Below are 20,700 nucleotides of genomic sequence, written 5' to 3'. Positions count from 1 at the left end.
CAGCATTTTCTAAAAAGTTATTTCAGGTTTAGTAAACGTTTTTGACCGACTGTGGTAGTTTTTGCATACATTGAAGGATATTTTAGATACTTAGGAAAGTTTCTCCTGAGCTGCTGACTTTACAATGGTGAGAATCGAGAAATTTGGGCATCTGTGGTGTAAAACAAATGAATATGCTTCAAGTAACTCCTAAACAGCTTCTTCAAAGGCATTATGTTTCCAGTGGTTGTACATGGGTATATTACCTGATTATTCTTCAAGAAATGACACTGAATTTTTTTGTTTGAACTATTCCAATGGTCAGGGAGTCTGTTCTGGAGAAAATTGTAGTATGGCTTCCATCAGCAGTACTGCATGGGTCTTGGGGAGTGAAGCACTTGCCCTGATTGGGATCTGCGAACAAAATATGCTGTGTTTGTGTGTGTTTGGTATCTTGTATTGTGTATTATATTGTGTGTATTGGCATGCGTGTGTGTGTGCTATGTTTTGTCAGCTGCAACATTCATGTCCAAGAAATTTCCCTTCAGGGATAATACAGTTTTTCTTGAGTTTGTTGGATGGATCAGATCAGTGTGCATTATAGATTGTATTGGTTGCTCAGCCTGTTTGTTGTGTTTGAACCTGTTTCAGGGGGGCCTAGTGGACCCCGCCCCCCAGCCGGACGACGACTCGGGTTCCTTGGATACGGTGGGTGCGATCGTGGTGGATGGGGATGGGAACGTGGCGGCGGCAGTGTCCAGCGGCGGCCTGGCGATGAAGCACCCCGGCAGAGTGGGCCAGGTAACGAGCTTAACGAGGTCACCTGTCAGGTAACGGGCTTAGTGAGGTCACCTGTGAGGTAACAGATTTAGCGAAGTCACCTGTGAGGTGTAACGGCTTTATGAGGTCACCTGTGAGGTGTAACTGCTTTATGAGGCCACCTGTGAGGTAACGAGCTTAACAAGGTCACCTGTGAGGTGTAACGGCTTTATGAGGTCACCTGTGAGGTGTAACGGCTTTATGAGGTCACCTGTGAGGTGTAACGGCTTTATGAGGCCACCTGTGAGGTAACGAGCTTAACAAGGTCACCTTTGAGGTAACGAGCTTAACAAGGTCACCTGTGAGGTAACGAGCTTAACAAGGTCACCTGTGAGGTGTAACGGCTTTATGAGGTCACCTGTGAGGTAACGGCCTTATCAAGGTCACCTGTGAGGTAACGGCCTTATCAAGGTCACCTGTGAGGTGTAACGGCTTTATGAGGCCACCTGTGAGGTAACGAGCTTAACAAGGTCACCTGTGAGGTAACGAGCTTAACAAGGTCACCTGTGAGGTGTAACGGCTTTATGAGGTCACCTGTGAGGTAACGGCCTTATCAAGGTCACCTGTGAGGTAACGGCCTTATCAAGGTCACCTGTGAGGTGTAACGGCTTTATGAGGTCACCTGTGAGGTAACGGCTTTATGAGGTCACCTGTGAGGTGTAACGGCTTTATGAGGTCACCTGTGAGGTGTAACGGCTTTATGAGGCCACCTGTGAGGTGTAACGGCTTTATGAGGTCACCTGTGAGGTGTAACGGCTTTATGAGGTCACCTGTGAGGTAACGGCTTTATGAGGTCACCTGTGAGGTGTAACGGCTTTATGAGGTCACCTGTGAGGTGTAACGGCTTTATGAGGTCACCTGTGAGGTAACGAGCTTAGCGAGGCCATGATTAGGCTATGTTTTGTACTTGAGCCAAAACTGGTGCGCTCTCTCCCTGTGTTGCAGGCTGCCCATTACGGTTGTGGCTGTTGGGCTGAAAATGCCTGGAACTTGAACCCTTACTCTACAGCCGTGAGTACCTCAGGTACCAGTACAGTCTCTGCTCAAGCTGCCCTGTGTGTGTGTGTGTGTGTTTGTACGTTTGTGTGTGTGTGCATGTGTGTTTTTGTGTATGTGTATGTTTGTGTGCTTGTGCGTGTGTGCACATATGTGTTCGAGTGTTTGTATATGTGTGCTTGTATGTGTGTATGTGTGTGCATGTGTGTGTATGTTTGTGTGTACGTATGTGTGCACGGGCATGTCTGTGTGTGTGTGTGAGTGCGTTCGTACATGTGTGTGTGAGACTCCCAGATTTCTCCTGGGTCTGTGCAGTTTGGGTTCACTGCCCCAAAGCACCATGGGAAAATCCACATGAAATCAGTCCTTCATAGTTCCACCGGTTTGGATCTTTCATTCAGCCTGTAGGTTACCAACTGCAAAATGACCGCGAAACTGACCGCTATCCCTGAAATAAGCCTTTGGCTGTTGTTGTTTCGATGGCTAAATCTTCAGATTTGTAGTTCTGTAGTATCCCTCTGTACCTTATCCTAGTGAAGAGGGTTCGTTGGGAGATCTAACGCTCGTCTGTGGAACTACTTGCGGTCGGGGCGACGTAAGCATCGCCTCCATCGGAGGCTTTTTGCGTGACTCGCGACGTTCCGCTCGGAGAGGCGGGCGGGAAGCGATGCGGAACGCGCGATGTGTCACTTTTACGAGCAACAGGTGGTGTCCTCCCTCCACCCCGCCCCAGGCGTGGGCCCCCGAATCGATCGGCCGACCTCATCGCCGGGGCGCTGCGGCTCTCTGTGACTGGCGGGTGAGTCAGTGGCGTTCCCGCTGCGTGGCGGGGATACGGTGGTTTGCTCCGAATCCTCAGTGTTCGTGGTGGGTATGACTGTACTTGGCTGGACTGGCCTGGAGGCTTCCACTGTTTGGGGGCTTGTCTGTAACTCGTGTTCTGGTGCTCAGTACGACAGTGTTTGTGGCTCATCTGCTTAATATCTACTGTGTGAATTACACGAGTTGCACAGATTCTTTGCTCTTTACTGTGTGTCTTATTTTCATGAGCGGGCTTGTTTTGTGGAGTTAGAGTAGTCGCCCTGTAATGTCCTCTCAGTAGATGGCGAGATGGCGGGATGTGGTGAAAGCAGAACGGAGCCTGAGGGACCATTTTCTCCCTGGGTCCTGTACCACAGGGGGCGCTGTCTCTCGGATGTGCTGTAGGGATTAACCTGTGCTCTGTAATCAAATTAGATAAATCAGTCACTTTTTTACTAAAGATATTTAGCATTTTAGTGCACGTAGGCAAGTAGGAGTTTTATTCTCAACTGGGAGAGTAGAGCGTGTGTGTGTATATAGTGTGTGTGTGTGGTAGAGTGTGTGTGTGTGTGTATATAGAGCGTGTGTGTGTGGTAGAGTGTGTGTGTGTGTGTATATAGAGCGTGTGTGTGTGGTAGAGTGTGTGTGTGTGTGTATATAGAGCGTGTGTGTGTGTGTGTGTATATAGAGCGTGTGTATGTGTGTATGTATGTGAGTAGAGCGTGTGTGTGGTAGAGTGTGTGTGTGCGTGTGTGTATATAGAGCGTGTGTGTGTGTGTGTGTATATAGAGCGTGTGTGTGTGTGTGTGTGTGTGTGTGTATGTATGTGAGTAGAGCGTGTGTGTGGTAGAGTGTGTGTGTGTGTGTGTGTGTATATATAGAGCGTGTGTGTGTGGTAGAGTGTGTGTGTGTGCGTGTGTGTGTATATAGAGCGTGTGTGTGTGTGTGTGGTAGAGTCCTCTGTTCCTCTCTCCTCCTGTCTGTGACCTCAGCCTCAGTGCGGATGACCCTCTCAGACAGGCTCGGTTCATAAAGCAGCGCTTATGCGGCCCAGCTGTGTTTCGGTAAGGCCGGATCAGCGCCGAGCGGGAGCCCCACTCGCGTGTGAAACGCGACTCCTTTCCACTGGAGCTGCCGGAGCTCTTTCAGGACGTCCCGCCGTAAACCTGGAGCGACTCACCCCCGGGGCATGGGGGACGGCAGGTTATTGCATAGTTTCCGCAACCAGCGGGACATTTTTTCTCGGCTTCAAAAGGGTCGAGCCCCATCCGTGGTGGAGAACTCGTTCCATGCCAAACCGGCGATGGTGTGATGTTTATCGCTCTGTGATTTGTGACTTGAAGGACAGATGCTAGTGGTGCTCGTGTTGCAGCTATGGACACGCTGAAAATCTCTGGCTTGTGCTCAATTCTGGCATGGATGCCCCACTGAATGTTGCTACTCCAGTTTAATGAATGAAATTTGGCTTGGCAGCCATGGGAAGCTTCTAGAAGGGAAGGCCAGAGTTCCGACGAAGGCCCAGGTTGGGGCCAAAGTGTTCCCCATCCTGGTGGTCGAATACATCAAACTCGTGTTGGAAAAGATAGTTAACTTGGCATTTTGCACTACGATGTTTCCTGAGTGTGTTTGCTTTTTGCTTTTTTTTGCTCAAGGCCCAAAGTTTGGAATTTGGGTGGCGGGTTGTGGATTTTGGGATGTGAATTGAGTCAGGCTTTGTGGTATGTCCCATGCCAGAACATGTGCCACAGTTTTGCTCTGTTCTGTAAATCCCTATACATTTTGAAACCGCATAGCATTTTTAAAATATTCTTTTGATGTATATTTCAAATTAGCTTCCAATATACATTGTGCCTTAAGGTATTGGTTTTAGTTGGCAAAAGGACAAAATACTTGTTCTGAATCGAGCGCCATCCTGATTGAAAGAAGAACATTTTCTGTAGAAAGTGTGTTTCACCCTGTGCACTGCTGATCTGTGGGATTTGGGCTTGTGAAGGCTTCTGGGTACTCGTGCAGTGTTACGGCTGAAAAAAGGCTGTAAAAAGTTGAATATCTTTTTTTGAGAAAAAATTCAGAACTATTCAGAACTCCACTCAATATATAACCCTTATCAGACATTTTATCCTTCTATTGTATATGTTTTAACTGAATGACGTGTTCTGCTAAATTGTGTCATTGTGCATTTATGCATAGGTATGAAAGGTCCCTGTCAATGTTAGAGAGCTGAACACCTGCTCACCAACGCTTTGGCTCTTTCAGAATTCCTAAAATCATCGACCACCCTGTCTGCGCACAGGTTTATCTTGCCTTGACCTTATCGCTGTGTTTACTTTACTGCAAGGCAGCTTAGGCTAATGAGCTTCAAATAGAGAAGGCTAAAGGCTCTCCTTAGATCCTTTATTATCCTGAACGTATGTTTAAGTGGGTTTGCACTTGAGTCACAAGTGCGAACAGGAGCTGTCATTTTTATGCCTTTACTAATTTAAAGATTATTTCACACTGAATAAGATTGGATTTGGGGATTGCATACTTCTTCTTTATGCGAATGGTATTTTGCATCGATCTTAACTGTATGAATTTATTTGTCAAATTCTCATAATTCTAATATCCATCTTGAGTCTGAAAGGGAAATGTGGACTTGTGCTATACACTATTCATATCAGGAAACCTGGAGTCATTACAATTCAGTAGTTTGTAGCTGGATGCCATAATATAAAATAAAATATTACCCCACTACCCCAAAAATGTATTTTGATGTGTTCAGTCAGTAATCTTCATAAGGACATATATATATGGTTTTGTGCTGTGTTTTTGATTCTCACAGAGAGAAGCCTCAGGCCGCTATTTTCCCCTTAGTTTTATGCTTTAAACTAATGCAGCCGGTGCATGAATGAATCCCTCTTCTCTTTTGTAACAAAGGCAGCGCCATGCATACGCAGCGCCACTTATATAACCTGCATGTGTGTGTCCGACTCTTAAAAGGCTGCTGGGACTAAAAGCTTCTCCCCGCTCAGCAATGTTCGTCAGCAGGACCAGAAACACGCCATTAGCCTTTAGAAGGTACGGTTTTTTGAATGGACACCACGTCTAATTGCCCCGCGGGGAAACCTGACCGCTTCCTTCGGTCACCTGAAGCGAAAAAGACCTTTTGAGTGAGGACATCCAGCTCAAGCCAGAATGAGCTGCAGTAATGGGGGGGTGCGGTGCGGTGCACGCATGCATTACCTCTGTCCCCAAAGCGGTTCAGAGCTCACTTTAATTAAAATAGGGCTTTCCTCCCCCCCACGTCTGTGGAGGCGTGGTATTGGAGCAAGGGTAAAAATAAGGTCTCAGGTCAAACCACATGCTTGTTGAGAGCGAACGGTTGAATTTTGACTGGCAGAATTCCCTGCTTCGGTCCGGCCTATTCTGGGTCTGGGGAACACGGCCTCTTTTACAACCAGGAGCCTCGTAAAACCCCGCCCATGCCTCTGTGTGGCGCACGTGCCAAATGCTAAAACGGCCTTTCCTCAAGGCTACGCAGCGCGTACACACCCCCCTCTCTGCCCCCGGTGACTGTCCGCTCCTCTCCTTCTAGCCAAAGATGGTAGTCCAAGTGCAAGAAAAAAGTGCTAGGTGAAGATAAAAGAGTAACACAAAAGTGTTAGAAGATCAAGATCCAAGGATACAAGTGATATAAGGCAGTGATCCGAGATTGGGAGTAACCCTGTGGAGTTGTGGTGTTAAGAGTTACTCAGGGTTCAGTCTGCAGAAATTGGCCGTGACCGAGCGTTTCGTAGTGGGGAGCGGGGAGTTTGTTTCAACACTGGGGAGCTAGGGGGGGAGAAGCTCAGTGGTCGGGACGAGCGAGAACCCTTCACCTGGATGGCAGACTTTGCCGGGATGCGGCCCGAACGCTCTCACAGGGTGCTGTGGGCAGGCGGGACGGGCGCGTGTTTGGGCGGTGCCCGCGTTGGGGCCGGCTGGCTCCGATTAAGGCCCAGACCCCCACGCCAGGCGCTCTTACCTTCAGCCCCACAGGAAATCAGCACGGTACCTCAGGGAAAGCTGGAATTAAAACTGCACTCAAAGTCAGTAGTGAAAATACAGACCTGCTAAAAGATTTATGCTATATGCCAGTTATTACTTGAGGACTTATTGTCTCATGGTTCTGTTGTATATGTTTTCAGACGCAGATGAGAGACATATTTAGCTTTTTTTCCCTGCTCTACTTTTTGTCAGCCCTCACCTCCTTTCTTTGTGTTATTCTTCCCCGTTGTGTGAAATTGGAAGCGCGTGCTGGCCGGGGCGGTGAGCGTGGACCTGTTTTCCTGAGCCACACCTGCTCCTCAGTTCTGACTTTGAGAGCTGTCCCCTTTCGCGAGGAGCGGAACAGGGCTGGTTTTTGTATTCTGATGGACATGGTGGCGTTCGGACCGCTTCCCCGGACCTCCTCTCAGCTCTGCTTATCGGTCTGGCTCTCCACAATCCCCATTTTGACCCCTCCCCAATACCTATTTTGACCCCTCCCCAATCCTCACTTTGCCCCCTCCCCAATCCCCCCTGGCCCCTCTTCAATCACATCTTTGGCCCCTCCCCAATCCCCCCTGGCCCCTCTTCAATCACATCTTTGGCCCCTCCCCAATCCCCACATTGGCCCCTCCCCAGTCACATCTTTGGCCCCTCCCCAATCCCCACATTGGCCCCTCCCCATTCTCATGTTTGGCCCCTCCCCAGTCCCCTCTCTGGCCCCTCCCCAATCCCTGCTTTACTCTATCCTGTTCCCCATGTATACATTAGAGATGTTTGTTTCTGACTCGGTCTGTGTGAGCTATGTGTTTTTTTTACTCTCATTACAGTGTGAATTCTTGTCAAAGTTGCCTTATTCAGCGCATGTTTACTGTATCGATTCTTGTCAAAAACTGTTAACTTGTGACACCTCCCACAGTGTCCATTGTCCTTGTGTTCCTCAAAAAGTACACAGGACTTGGCAGCAAGGGCAGGAGAACAGTAACATCACCCTGTTTGCTGAAATATAAAGCAGTTAGAAACGCCAGCGGATTACAGCAAGTAGGCAGTCGCTATGGCGATAACTTTAATATCGTTTTGTTTTGGTTACCTGGCATTAAACGAGGCCCGCTTTTTCTGTTTACTGAAAATACGAGGTTATTTTATAGTTTTAAGTTTTTACTCTAATCGGCCTAAGGCTGTTTGGTGTTCACTTTCTGTAAAGCGTGATTGGCCGAATTCCCTCCACAGCGTGCATCGAATCAGACATCGCTCTAATGAGGCAGATTTTATCACCACTTAAGACACCTTGACATTTAAATGGATTTCATTATTGCTGTGGTTCGAGGAGACATTATCTAGAATCCGCACTCCTTTAGTCTTCCTGCTGGAGACCCGGTGGAATGTTTTTAGCAGGGAGGAACGCGGCCTCCATTTTGAATTTGTGAGTTCGGCTGATGGTTAATGAGGATGGACAGCCTGGCTGGCGTGGGGTCTGAGAACAAGCTCTTTTTTCTTTTTGTTAAAACCTCTTGATTTTTCACATTAAAACATACACAAACACACAAAAATCTCAGCAGTACTTACAGTAGAAAATCATGGTGGGGTACAACAGAATCAATTGCAAGAATATGCAGTGTTATATATCAATAACTCGTAACAATTCTATGTAATATAATATTACATTACATTTATTTAGCAATTATTTATTAACATGCCTAATACAGGGTATTATATTTCACAATTAGATGATATGTGGAAACAATAAATTATTATACAGTATTAAATATGAAATAACTGCATTACCCTATAATGTCTATAACTGCAGCTGTAGCACTCGTCTGTCTGTCGTGGCCTTTGCTTGATATGAAGTCTGGCTGTGGCACGCTCCAAAATAGAAATATCAGAACGGTTGTTTTGACATTTTGTGTATTATTGACATCCCCTCTGGACCCGTAAAGCTGCTCAGGGTCTCAGCCCCACAACACTGCAGGAATGCAGGACTCTGGCAGCAAACTGCACTTCAGCAGAGAACCCAGGCCTGACTGTGTGTGCATGTGTGTGCGTGTATATTTGTGTATATGTGTTTTTGTGTGTGTGTGTCTGTGTGTGTCTGTGTGTGTTTGTGTGTGCGTGCGTGAGTGTGCATGTGTGCGTGTATATGTGTTTTTGTGTGTGTGCATGTGTGTGCGTGTATATTTGTGTATATGTGTTTTTGTGTGTGTGTCTGTGTGTGTTTGTGTGTGCGTGCGTGCGTGAGTGTGCATGCGTGTGCGTGTATATGTGTTTTTGTGTGTGTGTTTGTGTGTGTGTGCGTGCGTGCGTGAGTGTGCATGTGTGTGCGTGTATATTTGTGTATATGTGTTTTTGTGTGTGTGTCTGTGTGTGTTTGTGTGTGCGTGCGTGCGTGCGTGTGCATGTGTGTGCGAGTGAGCAAGTGAGTGCGTGCATGCATACGTGTGTGCCTGCCTGCATGCGTGTGTGTGTGTGTGTGCGTGCGCGTGTGTGTGTGTTTGACTATATGTGCGTGTACGCGCGTGTACCTGTGGTTACCGTCCGCAGGCCCTCACCGTCCGTGCGTCTGTCTGTCCCGGCAGGCTGCGGGGAGCACCTCGTCCGCACCATGCTGGCGCGGGAGTGCTCGACGGCTGTGCAGTCGGAGGACGCCCACCAGAACCTGCTGGAGACTATGCAAAACAAGTTCATCAGTAAGAGCCCCGCCCGCCCGCCCGCCTCAGCTCCACAGCTGCGTCTCACACCCTGAAGAAACGGCTTTATTTTTCAGTATCAAAAATTTAGCCACCGGCTGTGGAGTCCCTAAAAATAAAGCGGGGCCCAAAGCTTTGATTTACGGAACAATTTTCGTTTTCGCGAAGTGGGGGTCGGGAAACATTCCCCGGATCTGGGGTTTGACAGCCACAGGAATGTTTCGGGAACATAAACAGGCTGTTGACAGTGTATTTAAAGACCGTCGCTCAGAAGTGGTCGGCTTTTCGTAAGCTGCGGTCTGCTGGCTCCGCCCCCCCCCCCACCCCCCAGGCCCCGGTGGACCGTTTGGATCGGGCTGTAAGGTGGCGGGACGGAAAGAACAGATGCGCTGGGACTGTGCCGGAGCGGTCGGCGGTTTCTCCGTTTTGGCCGTTTTTTTGGGTCTTGCCGTTTCGACTCGAGGCCGTGGGGGGCTGGGGGGGGGGGCTATGCTTCGACGCAGACATCTGTCCTGTTGGGATGGACGGTCGGTGGTTTGGATTTGGTAATCCTCTGCTAATTATCTTGTTGTTTTCTTTCAAAGGTCACATTAATCATAGGAGAGCCTTGCAAAGGCACCATTAGAAGGAGATTTGAGCTTAAGCCTTCATGTAGTGTCACGTTCTTGCGGTTCGTAATACGTACCCAAAATTAAAAAGAGGGTTTAGAAAGATTTCTGGAATTTCTACGCTGTGGAGGAAAAAAAAGACTTTTCCGACATATTGCTTTGGCATTCTTGTGTATATGTGTGTTACGGCCAAAAATGTTTGCAGGAACGTGTAATTTAGCGTTTGGTTTGTGTCCGCGTTTACACAGGCAGTTGGGCACTTTGGCACTTTGGCACAAAGCAGACAGGGTTGAGCGTTAACAGCACTTAGGGCAGTGGACAGGCCATTTTTTGGTGAGCCTTTGGATGTAGTCAGTTGTTTTTGTTAGAGCAGTGCAGGGGATTTTCTGAGGTGGTGTTTTTGTGTCTATCTGTTGGGAACATCAGGCAGACAGGTTCTTGTATTTTGGGGTACTACGTTCGTGAAGTGACAGATGGTAGCTGGGTCCAGTCTCTTCCCAGAGGTTCCTTTAAGATTAACTCTGAATCCCAGGGAGAGGAGGCAAATGTTGGTGGCTGGTGGTTGGTTTCTGTTGCTGTCACCCGTGTGAAAACGTTTGATCTACTTCAACGTTCGATGGCTTTCCATGTGATTACTAAATGAATTTCCTTTCAAAGCAATTGCCTTGATTTAGATTAACAGTGCAAACACAATCTACGGTACTGTTCTTAGGCTAAAACAGCTTTGCAGTGACACACCTCTGTTTATTCCAGGCTACAAGAAGTAGACTTATAGTCATGAGAGCAGTTCACAAAAATGTCACATTGATTTGACATTGAGTATGACATAATAGCCTACGAGTCATCAATATCCTATCTCTTGCACCGCACATTTATTCGTTGTAGGCCAAAGCAAGTTGCACATGCGAGTGTAGCTTTTGAGATAAGGTGCACATGATTTCTAAGATGTAGTCTCGCTCTCTGTATTTGTTTAGAACCGCTAATAAAACACTTATCAAATGTGTACTAATTACATTACAGGCATTTAGCAGACGCTCTTATCTAGAGCGACTTACACAACTTTTACACAGCATTTGCATTGCATCCATATAAACAGCTGGATATACAATGCAGGTTAAGTACCTTGCTCAAGAGCACAACGGCAGTGACCCACCCGGGAATCGAACCTGTGACCTTTAGGTTACAAGTTCCCTACCCATTATACTACACTGCCACCCACTAAAGCCTAATAATTAGTCACAGTAAAGTTCTGTCAGTCTGCTGCTGCAAAACCGTCTTTTGGCACAAAATAAAGAAAAAACAGAGCTGATGCCAGAGAGCTTGGTGCTGTCTGGTAACACCATATGCCGGGGAATGTAGAAATATTGTGGTTTTATTTTCAGCACTGCCTAAATTGGAGCGCATGCTCTTTTAAACAGAGACCTGGCATGAAGGGAATAGTTTTACTGCAGCGCCAAAACTCATAATCCCAATACTGTGTCAGCATCGTGAAAATTCCCTCTTTGTACTCAGTGCTCATACATACAAGTGATTGAATTCTGAAAGATCGACTATGAACCTTATTATTACATTACATTTGTTTGGCAGACACTTTTGTCCAAAGTGGCATACATTAAGTTCATACCGAAGGTCATTGGAACAACTACGAAACACAGGTCTGCTAAGGTGCAATATGTAACAGTTATTCATAGCCATGAACACATTAAGTCCAGTTCACACAGTGAACATTATTCTGGCCCTAACCTATGCTAAGTCAAACTAGGAGGCATGACAAGCTACAACATCAAGAAAATGATACAAAGTACAATATGTCCTGGGTGGAGGTACAGTACATTTAACATGAAAGTGGCACAGGAGCTACATGTGTAGCCTGAAAGTGTAGAATATTACATGCTTACTGTATGTGAATATTGTCAATCAGTTTCTATTATTAAATAAATAAATAAATTGGATAGATTAAATTGACGTGTGCCTCATGCCTTGCTGTGTTTCAAGGATGGCATGATGGTGTGAAATTCTGCATACCATCCATTCCTACCCTCCACGTTCAGGCCATTTTTAAGTATTTTTCTGCTTGTTTGCATTAGTGTTAAATGCTAACGCCCACTGGCGAAATGAATAAGTGAAATATCTAGAAATGTTCTATTATTCTGGTGTATTTATGGACTGCAGTAGACTATTGAGTTACTATGGAATATTTAATAAGGTTGAGATTTGAGTCCTTTCAAAAGTAGCATAAATACCATACATTTGTGTGAAAGAAATCCAAACTATATTTTTTGCCGCAGAGAGGAAAATGTTAAGGGAATAAAAATGAAATGCAATATAGCAAAGAAGCAGTTCAGAAAGGACAGTGATTGGCTGTGTGCCACGCATTCCTCCAACTTATTTCTCAAACTTTTCACTGTTCAGAGATAAACTGCAGTAATCAATAAATGAATTACTGTTTGCTGGATTGTCAAGTGCAGTAGTTTTTACATTCTGTGCACCTGCAACATATAAAAAGCTGATTCCTGCCATTTGAAGCTACTTGTTTATATTTTTGTGCTGTGCAATTTATATCTCTAAAAGCATGGCACCTTTAATTACAGTCTTTATCCCCAGCCATATGTTTATATCACTAATAAATCATTTTTATGGTGAATTTTGCCTGTTAATAAGGAAGTGGGAAAAAAAGAAGTACTTTTTCATTAATAATATTTAGGACTGCCATTAAGCTTTTTATGAAAAAACTACACAGATTCAAATGACCAGGATATTAAGTGCTACTTCACTCAATAAAACATTCTGGAAAGTGAGGTCTAATTCTTTGCTTTGGCCCTGAAGAGTTAGATTAATGTATAGGTTGTGCAGGATATTAAAAACCTCCTAGCCCTGTGAAATTCTTCATGGGATACAGATGGAACAACGTTTAGAAACAGTTGGGTGGTGACACAATACCTAACTGATGTCATTTTCAAGAGTCTGTTATATGCTTTCCTGAAGAGTCTGTTACATGCTTTCCTGAAGAGTCTGCTACATGCTTTCCTGAAGAGTCTGTTACATGATTTCCTGAAGAGTCTGCTACATGCTTTCCTGAAGAGTCTGTTACATGCTTTCCTGAAGAGTCAGTTACATGCTTCCCTGAAGAGTCTGTCACATGCTTTCCTGAAGAGTCTGTCACATGCTTTCCTGAAGAGTCTGTCACATGCTTTCCTGAAGTCTGTTACCTGCTTTCCTGAAGAGTCTGTTACATGCTTTCCTGAAGAGTCTGTTACATGCTTTCCTGAAGAGTCTGTTACATGCTTCCCTGAAAATAAATTAGCATGAACATATCGAGCCCTGCTCTCTTTGGTTCTCCCCTTTCTCTCACTGCTGAAAGCTCGGGACAGAAGCGCTGTTCTCGGGGTAACCGAACGCGCTGATTCGGCACAATCCGAGCGGCGCGCGTACCGTCCGCCGGCCGCCCAGGTGACTCTCGCTCGCCTCGAGCGGCCAAAAAAGGCCCACGCTTTCCCCCCCCGCGGCTGCCCGTAGCTCGCCCGCGGCGCGCCATGTAAAACAAGCGCCGCTCCAGCTGGCCCAGCCGCCCCCGGCGGGAGGCACAACCGCTTCGTTTGCAGTTTCTGTTTTTTTTTTTTTTCCGCCAAACCGCACTCGGACGCCCCTCAGCTCGCACGCGTGGGCGATACAGGCAGGTCGTCCCGTCTCCACGACAACATCTGCACCCTTGGAGCGTGACTGTCGTGAAACCGACATTTCCACCAGGGTCACGGCACGCGGGACATGTCCCCAGCCGATATTGGGAAGGCTGATTTGCCCTCAGCAGAGTCGTCATAATGTATATTTCCATGTTCAGAGTGGGACATGGGAACATTTGGGGGTCATAGTTATGCCACAGAGTGCAACTGGGCAACAGTATTGAATGACCACACTTTGACATGTCTGTGATGTGTGTGTGTGTGTGTGTGTATGCACGTGCGTTTGCGTTTGCGTTTGCGTGTGCATATGCGCTTGCACGTGTGCTCTCCCTGCCCTTTAAATGAAACAGATGGGACCCGTCGGCGGGGTCAGGGGTCGCGGGTTTCAGATCCTCCTCAGGTCAAGGGTGACGGCTTGGGCAACCCGAGCGGCGCTCTGACGGACGGCCTGTCTGAGGAGCGTTTTTCCGCTGCCCTCTGAAGGTCAGGGGAACGCTCTGAACGCGTCTGCAGAGCGCTGGAAGTTGTGAGTCTGGGCAGACTGCAGCTCAGTGCCCACCGCTCACCGTACCATCCAGCTCAGTGCCCACCGCTCACCGTGCCATCCAGCTCAGTGCCCACCGATCACCGTGCCATCCAGCTCGGTGCCCACCGCTCACCGTGCCATCCAGCTCGGTGCCCACCGCTCACCGTGCCAGGGACCTGTGCCCAGCGTCTGTACAGACACCTTTCACTAATATCAGCTGCTGCAGAGCAAAGCAAAGCAGTACCGTTCCCTGGGAGAATAATCAAAGTGCGACTGCTAATCAAAGTGGACTGTAGCTTTGGCTTGAATGATCACCCAATGAGGATGAACTGATAGTCATACACAGCGTGTGTTCTGCCTTTCCATCGTCACTCACATCATGCCCACCAATACCCCAAAGGTGAAGTCGCGTCAGTGGCCCAAATGAAAACCAAATGTCTGTCTGGGGTAGCACTACGGTTAATTACCAGGGCTGTCTAGATGTTGCTGGTTGAAGTCCTTGATGAGACTGTTGCAGTGCTTTTGAGGTAAAGCGCTTAACCTAACTGATGAGTAAAATGTCGAGCTGTATTGGGATTGTGTTACAAAAGCTGAATAGGTGTCTGCTGAGCAGATTGATAAGCATTAATAGGTAGTGTAATAACAGTTGTAGGCAGTGTAATAAGCATTAATAGGCAGTGTAATAACAGTAATAGGCAGTGTAATAAGCATTAATAGACAGTGTAATAACAGTAATAGGCAGTGTAATAACACTAATAGGGTGTGTTATAACTGTGTTCCTCTTCTGTGCTCAGGTTCGCCCTTCCTGGCCAGTGAGGACTGTGTTCTTGGGGGTGTCATTGTCCTCAGATGCTGCAAGTGTGTGGAGACACAGCCGCCCCAAGACATCCAGGCGCTGCTAGGTGAGAGGCCGCCGCCCTTGAAAATAACCTTGAACTTTCTTTCACCTGCCCTTGAGCACTAAAGCAGAGCCTTGGTGCCAGAGCCTTCCACCTGGAGCTCAAGGGCAGAATGACTCTCTATCACATTCAACCACCTGCCCAAATTCCAAGACCAGCATCTGATCACTTTAACAACATTCACTGCCTGCATTCATTTTGACTGTGCTGGTGTATATGAAATTCAGGGGTGGGGTGGGGGAAAATGGACAGACAAAGCGATGACAGTTTGTGGGCGGGTCGCGGTCGTTCGAGCGGTAATCGGCGTAGCTTGCGCGCTTGTTCTCAGGACGGCGGGAGGGCGTTCGCTGCCGTGTCGGAGTAACCAGGGGGATCGAATCTCCGCTCCTCCACGCCGGCGGCCTCCCTTTTGACCGTCGTATGGAGCTTCGGTTTCACGCCCGTGTTTCACGGTGATGAAGAGCAAGAGAAAGCCGCACTGGACTCTCTGTCAGCTAATCCCAGGATTAGTGAAACCCTAAACACGAGAGGAGCCCTGTTTGGTCATAGTTCACATGTCGCATTGAGCTACCATTTTGTCTCACACAGTAGATCCACAGAAAACGATAAACGATACAGGAACTTCTATACATCGGTACGACTAAAGGTTTTTAAACTTGGTATCAGCTTTTACGTTGTAATTTAAGTTCTTTGGACTTTAAAGTCATCTTAAGACCATGTAGTCAACATGCAGCACTCAGAGTTATCAGAGTTAACACGCCTCTCTTCTGCTGTGACTTACAAAATCTTGAGATACTAACATGGGTTCTTCTTAGTTTGTTGAGGTTGAGCTGAACTGGAGGCAGAACGTTATTATGGGTAATGAGAAAATAATATTGAATTTGGTGACCATACTTTCTGAAGGCTTGCATTACCCAGAGACTGGGGTTGTTTTTTGTTGATGACAGGCAACCTAACTTAACCCATGAGTAAAAATACTCAAATTTGCTCATGGTATCGAATTGTTCTGCATATTCAAAAAAATCTGTCAGCTAGCACATTTCGTAAAAGACGTGGACCGCCAGCTGAGTATCCAAACATTTTACTAAATTATCCTATTTTACAGACATGTTGATATTAGAGAAAAAAATAACAGAAAGTTCTGTAATGACAAGAAAGCGGCATGTCCAAAATAAAGACGGAAACCGCCTGATTTAATGGAGGGCGACCGAACAGGATCACAAAAAAATGTGCTAACTCTGTCAGTGAGAGTCCAGCACGAGGAATCCAGTGCATACATACCGCACTGAAATAAAATACCACAGGTCTTTCTTTCTAATGGGCTGGCATGTCGGGCTGCTTTTTCAGTGGCACGTTCATCGAAGAAAGATGACTGTTTTTTTTTTCCCCCCATTTCAACTCCCGCAGCCAGGCTGGGTCGTGAACGTCAGTCACGACCTTTTCCCCGCTGAAAGAATGTCTCCTGTTGTTATTTCCTGTGCGGTGTGTGAAAAGGGCTCTTCAGTTCAGTCGTTACGATGGGGAAATTCGTTGGAAAACATCTTTACGATCTTTCTGTTGACAGTTAGGTCTGTGGATTTAAAAAAAAACAAAAAAAAAAAAACGTATCTCTTCTACAGTTTATGTTTCCCAAGTGTTGTTTCCTAATGCTTCGGTACAGCATTTGAAATCTTATCCTGAAGTCCTGTGTGTATGAGGACAAACGGTGGAGTGGATTTCAATCAGTTTTTTTTTTTTTCAGTGCTGTAAAATGTAATGCCCTGTAATGCAGTCTTCATCTGTCTGTCTGACTGGATGGAAACTCCAGGGAACATCTCTCCTACATGCACAGTAGTCCTGACAACCGCTCCGTCTCCAGACAGACTCCGCTCTTCTTTCATGAAACTGGCTTCTCCACTCAACAGATAGAAAGTTTTGCTGCAAGTGTGGCATTAATGCCTGTAGAGCTGTATCTGACGTGTCTGAGCATCTAAAATGGATTCTCTCGCTCACTCAATCTCGCTCTCATGCATGCATGCACAAGTTCTTGCCTGGTGTAAATACAGTAGCATTCTTTTTGTCTGTAATTTCTATTCTTTCTTTATTTTCTTGGTTTTTGAGTGTTTTCTCCTTTTTTTTAAAAATGATTCATTTTGGAAAAAATGTCCAAATCAAAAGGATGTTAGAAAGTTGAAGTGTTAAAATCTCTCTCTCTCTGTCTCTCTCTCTCCCTCTCTCTCTCACTCTGTCTGTCTATTTATCTCTTGCCCTCTTACTCTTTCACTCTATCTATCTCCTTCAGAGTCTTGTGCTTTCTCTCTCTCCCTTCCTCCCTCCTTCCCTGCCCCCCGCCTCCCCCCTTCCCATGTCTCTTGATGGAACACAGCGCAGTCCTGCTTTGCGGGCTCAAATATGATTGTTCCAGAAGTTTCCCTGTGTAATCCATCCCTCTGTTTGCTTTTTGGTTTGGCAGTGGAGTTCCTGTGGAGCCACACGACAGAGAGCATGTGCGTGGGGTACATGTCAGCCCAGGACGGCAAGGCCAAGGTGAGCTTTTAACAAACGCACAGCGGAGTGGCGGTCCGTGTTTAAGTCTAACACGGCTAATGGCACCGCTTAGAAGCTCCGAACACAGTCCTCCTGGTGTGCTTTCACCAGCTCTTTTAAAGCCACATTTTCAGACGCAAAATATATGAGCCTTTTATCGTAATTTCAGAAAAATTAAAAATGACCAAAATTACAGAGAGAACTTTTTGCTCTACAGTTGTTCCATTTTTTTTTTGTTGTCTTTGGACAGAATTGCATACCAGTTGAGTCAATTTATTCTTGGCAGTGCATAACCTGCCAACATAGACAACCCTGTGCCCGTTTAAACAATATAATGCTGGTTTGGAATGCAGCATATAATGACAAAGTGCATTTTATGCCTGAGTATACTGTAAATGCCTCACAGGAACTCTTAGTGCAGTCTGCTCCAACACTTAAGAGTAATACCATATTACCCAGCCATCTTGTTGTTGGCTGAAATGGTTAGAAAAGCCCAAACAGATTTGTGTGCCCACAGAGTCCTGACGTGTGCCACAACAGGTGTCACAACCAAACCAGGACCACTCCACAATGTCATGTGTCTTTACATTTTGCATGTCGTTTGATGTCTTTTTTAACTGACAGTGTTGTTATGTTGTGGTAACTGAGTCATTGCTAACTCGGGTTCATGGTGATTCCTGTGTTTTCCTTGATAGCCACAAAATTGTGTTTTGAGATTTTTTACTTCTAAAGCGTGGCTTGAATGAAATGCAAAACACACCGCTCTAATGCGATACTGGAATGTGAAGTTCATTTCTGGCAAATGTAAAACAACAGTGAAACGAATGATACAAAGACATCATTGGTGTGTAGTTTTATTTAAAAACGTAACTTCAGTAAGTGTGTATTTATCAGCATGGTCTTTTATTTATTTTTAATTACGGTACATTTTTTGTGTTTTCGAGCTGAACACTAGCCAGTGCTGTTCAGACGGTCGATCCTCATCTCCACTTCTGTTCCGTTTCTGTTTTCCCCTCGTAAAAGTCTATAGAGCAGAATGTACCCGCGGTATAACGGGGTCGTAAAACTTCCCTTTTTAAAAGGGCTTCGTGCCCCATATCCCGCGTCTAACATTTAATTCATCACCGGAGTCATTTAATCCATCGTCAGAAATGTGTTTTTTGAACTTGCGGTTCGACGCAGCGATGTACTACGCCGAGAGTGTGTGCAGAAAAAAGCAGGTGCTCTCCTGGATCAAGCCGTTTCGTGAAAATAGCACCAGATGTGGTGTCCTGAGCCATTTTCTATGCGCTTTTATCATAAATGAAACAGAAGTGTGTACATATGAAAACGAATTATATATGTATATATGCGTATATATGTGTCACAAGGTCGAAATATTGCTTACATTAACGGGCGTAATTAAAGTCGATTGACTTGCTATAAGAAGCGGTAAGGGCAATGTGGAAGCCTTTTTTTCATAATTAGGCTTTAGCCGGAAATAATTGTCCGTGCTTTTTTTCCTCTTTTTTCTCGTTTTCATGGCTTGTGGTTTGAGTCATAGACTAGCTGCGGGCCGTGTTGGAAGTTGTTTCGCATCAAATTTTCCAGAATTTACGACTGTTTATTAGAACAATATGACAGGGGAAACAAATTAGTCCTTCGGAAAAATGCGTGCTTTTATTTCTCTCCTTATTATGACTTACGGGTTGTAAAACGTGCTCCGTGGGGCTTAAAGCAGGGCAAATGCGATCGTGTAAAAAAATGATTATGAAAAACGATTATTAAAAAAAACTTGCATGAGCTGAACTTCGGGTGGTACCGAAGACCACAGGTAGTGTGAACGTGCAAAGAAAAACAAAATGTTCGCACTTCTGTCGCGAGGTTTACAAAGTTTTAGCATATTGAAACCTTCCTGGACTGAAGTGCCTATTGGGAAACGGGGTCACCAGCAGACTTTTATTCATCTCCGAGTCTGACACAGAGGCTGGAGTTACTCCTGCTCTGTTAATAGGTTGCTTCATATTTTATGGCGGTTGTAAAGTCCACAGATTTGCACACCCTTGTGTGTGACTTTCCAGCGCTGCTTGTAGTGATGGCTATCAGAAGCAATAGCAAAGCCAGATTAGTGTAAAAAATGAAATAATTCTTCTCTGGACAGTTTGTCACTTGTGGTGATTCCTGCTTTTCTCTCCCTTGTGTTTCTGTAGTTTTGTTATACTGGCTGAGATCAATTTGAGCCCTGTCTGTATGGCTAAATACAAATGTAATAAAAACTTGCTGTTATTTTCTGTTATAAATTATGTCTTCTGAGATGCCTAGCTTTTTTTTATTTCCAGGGAGGGCTGTTGGCCTGGGAGCCATTTAGTGAAACTGCAACCAAAAAAATACCTGTAGCAGAACATGGTGGTATCTTACAGCTGCCTAGTTGCTATTGCACCCATTGGCCAGAAGTAAATGGGCTTCTCGTTTCAGTGTTCGCACCCAAACTCACAGGTGATACCTGGGGTGGCCAGAATAGTGCGTTCTGAATGGGGCAGACGTGCTGAAGGCCAGGGCAAGGCCCCGCCCCCCTCGTTTCTGCGCACCTGCTGGCGATGTGGGGGCAGCCTCACCTTTGGCTGGGGGGAAGGGGTGCGGCGGTCCAGGGACATCTGGCCGGCATTGTTTCCAGCCCCCACGGGCTGACAGGCACAGCTGCTCCCGGCTCCTCACTTTAAAAACGAGGCTTTTGACCTTCCTTTAAGGGAGCCGGTACCCCCCCTGCCCCCCCCCAGCCCCACGGCCGCTAATGCTTTCCAGAGCTGGCCCCACAGATGCCTGCGCTGCCAGTTTCTATTGATCAAAAATAATCCCCCCCTGTCACACGGACAGGAATCCGCCTATATATGGCTGGCTGGTCCCAGCCCCGGCTGAACCACCGCTTCTGAAATACCGGCACGGCTCGGGTTTAGAAAAAAAAAAACAAGCATCTTTTTTTTTTTGGCGGTTGTGTGTATGCAGTTCCGTGCGTCTCCTCTTGTTTATGTTTGCTTCTTCCTTCATACCCGGAATTCTTCCAGTCCGAAGGGCGGAGGAGCGTGTTTTCCTCCTGTAGACATGAAAAGGCCCGGTGCATCTCTGTCTGTAATTACAGCTGCATGAAGGGTTAGAAACCTTACAGCATGCTCTCTGTTTAACGTGGAGGGAGCACCC

General features: G+C 46.2%; 1 protein-coding gene across 3 annotated transcripts in view; it reads left to right on the top strand.

The window, feature by feature from the left end:
- Nucleotides 1-20,700, top strand: part of tasp1 (taspase, threonine aspartase, 1) — a 40,236-nt gene that overhangs the window by 13,685 nt on the left and 5,851 nt on the right. For 2 of the 3 annotated variants that reach the window (XM_035400784.1, XM_035400785.1), the window contains exons 9-13: nucleotides 631-780; nucleotides 1,744-1,822; nucleotides 9,177-9,287; nucleotides 14,896-15,003; nucleotides 17,453-17,526. In XM_035400784.1, the coding sequence (XP_035256675.1) occupies nucleotides 631-780; nucleotides 1,744-1,822; nucleotides 9,177-9,287; nucleotides 14,896-15,003; nucleotides 17,453-17,526 (522 nt within the window). The remainder of the gene's footprint in view (nucleotides 1-630; nucleotides 781-1,743; nucleotides 1,823-9,176; nucleotides 9,288-14,895; nucleotides 15,004-17,452; nucleotides 17,527-20,700) is intronic. The other variant, XR_004763388.1, reaches the window with a different exon arrangement.

The sequence above is a fragment of the Anguilla anguilla genome, chromosome 18 (genome assembly GCF_013347855.1).
Source record: "Anguilla anguilla isolate fAngAng1 chromosome 18, fAngAng1.pri, whole genome shotgun sequence".
Classification (NCBI taxonomy): domain Eukaryota; kingdom Metazoa; phylum Chordata; class Actinopteri; order Anguilliformes; family Anguillidae; genus Anguilla; species Anguilla anguilla.
This window is presented reverse-complemented; position numbering and strand designations above follow the sequence as displayed.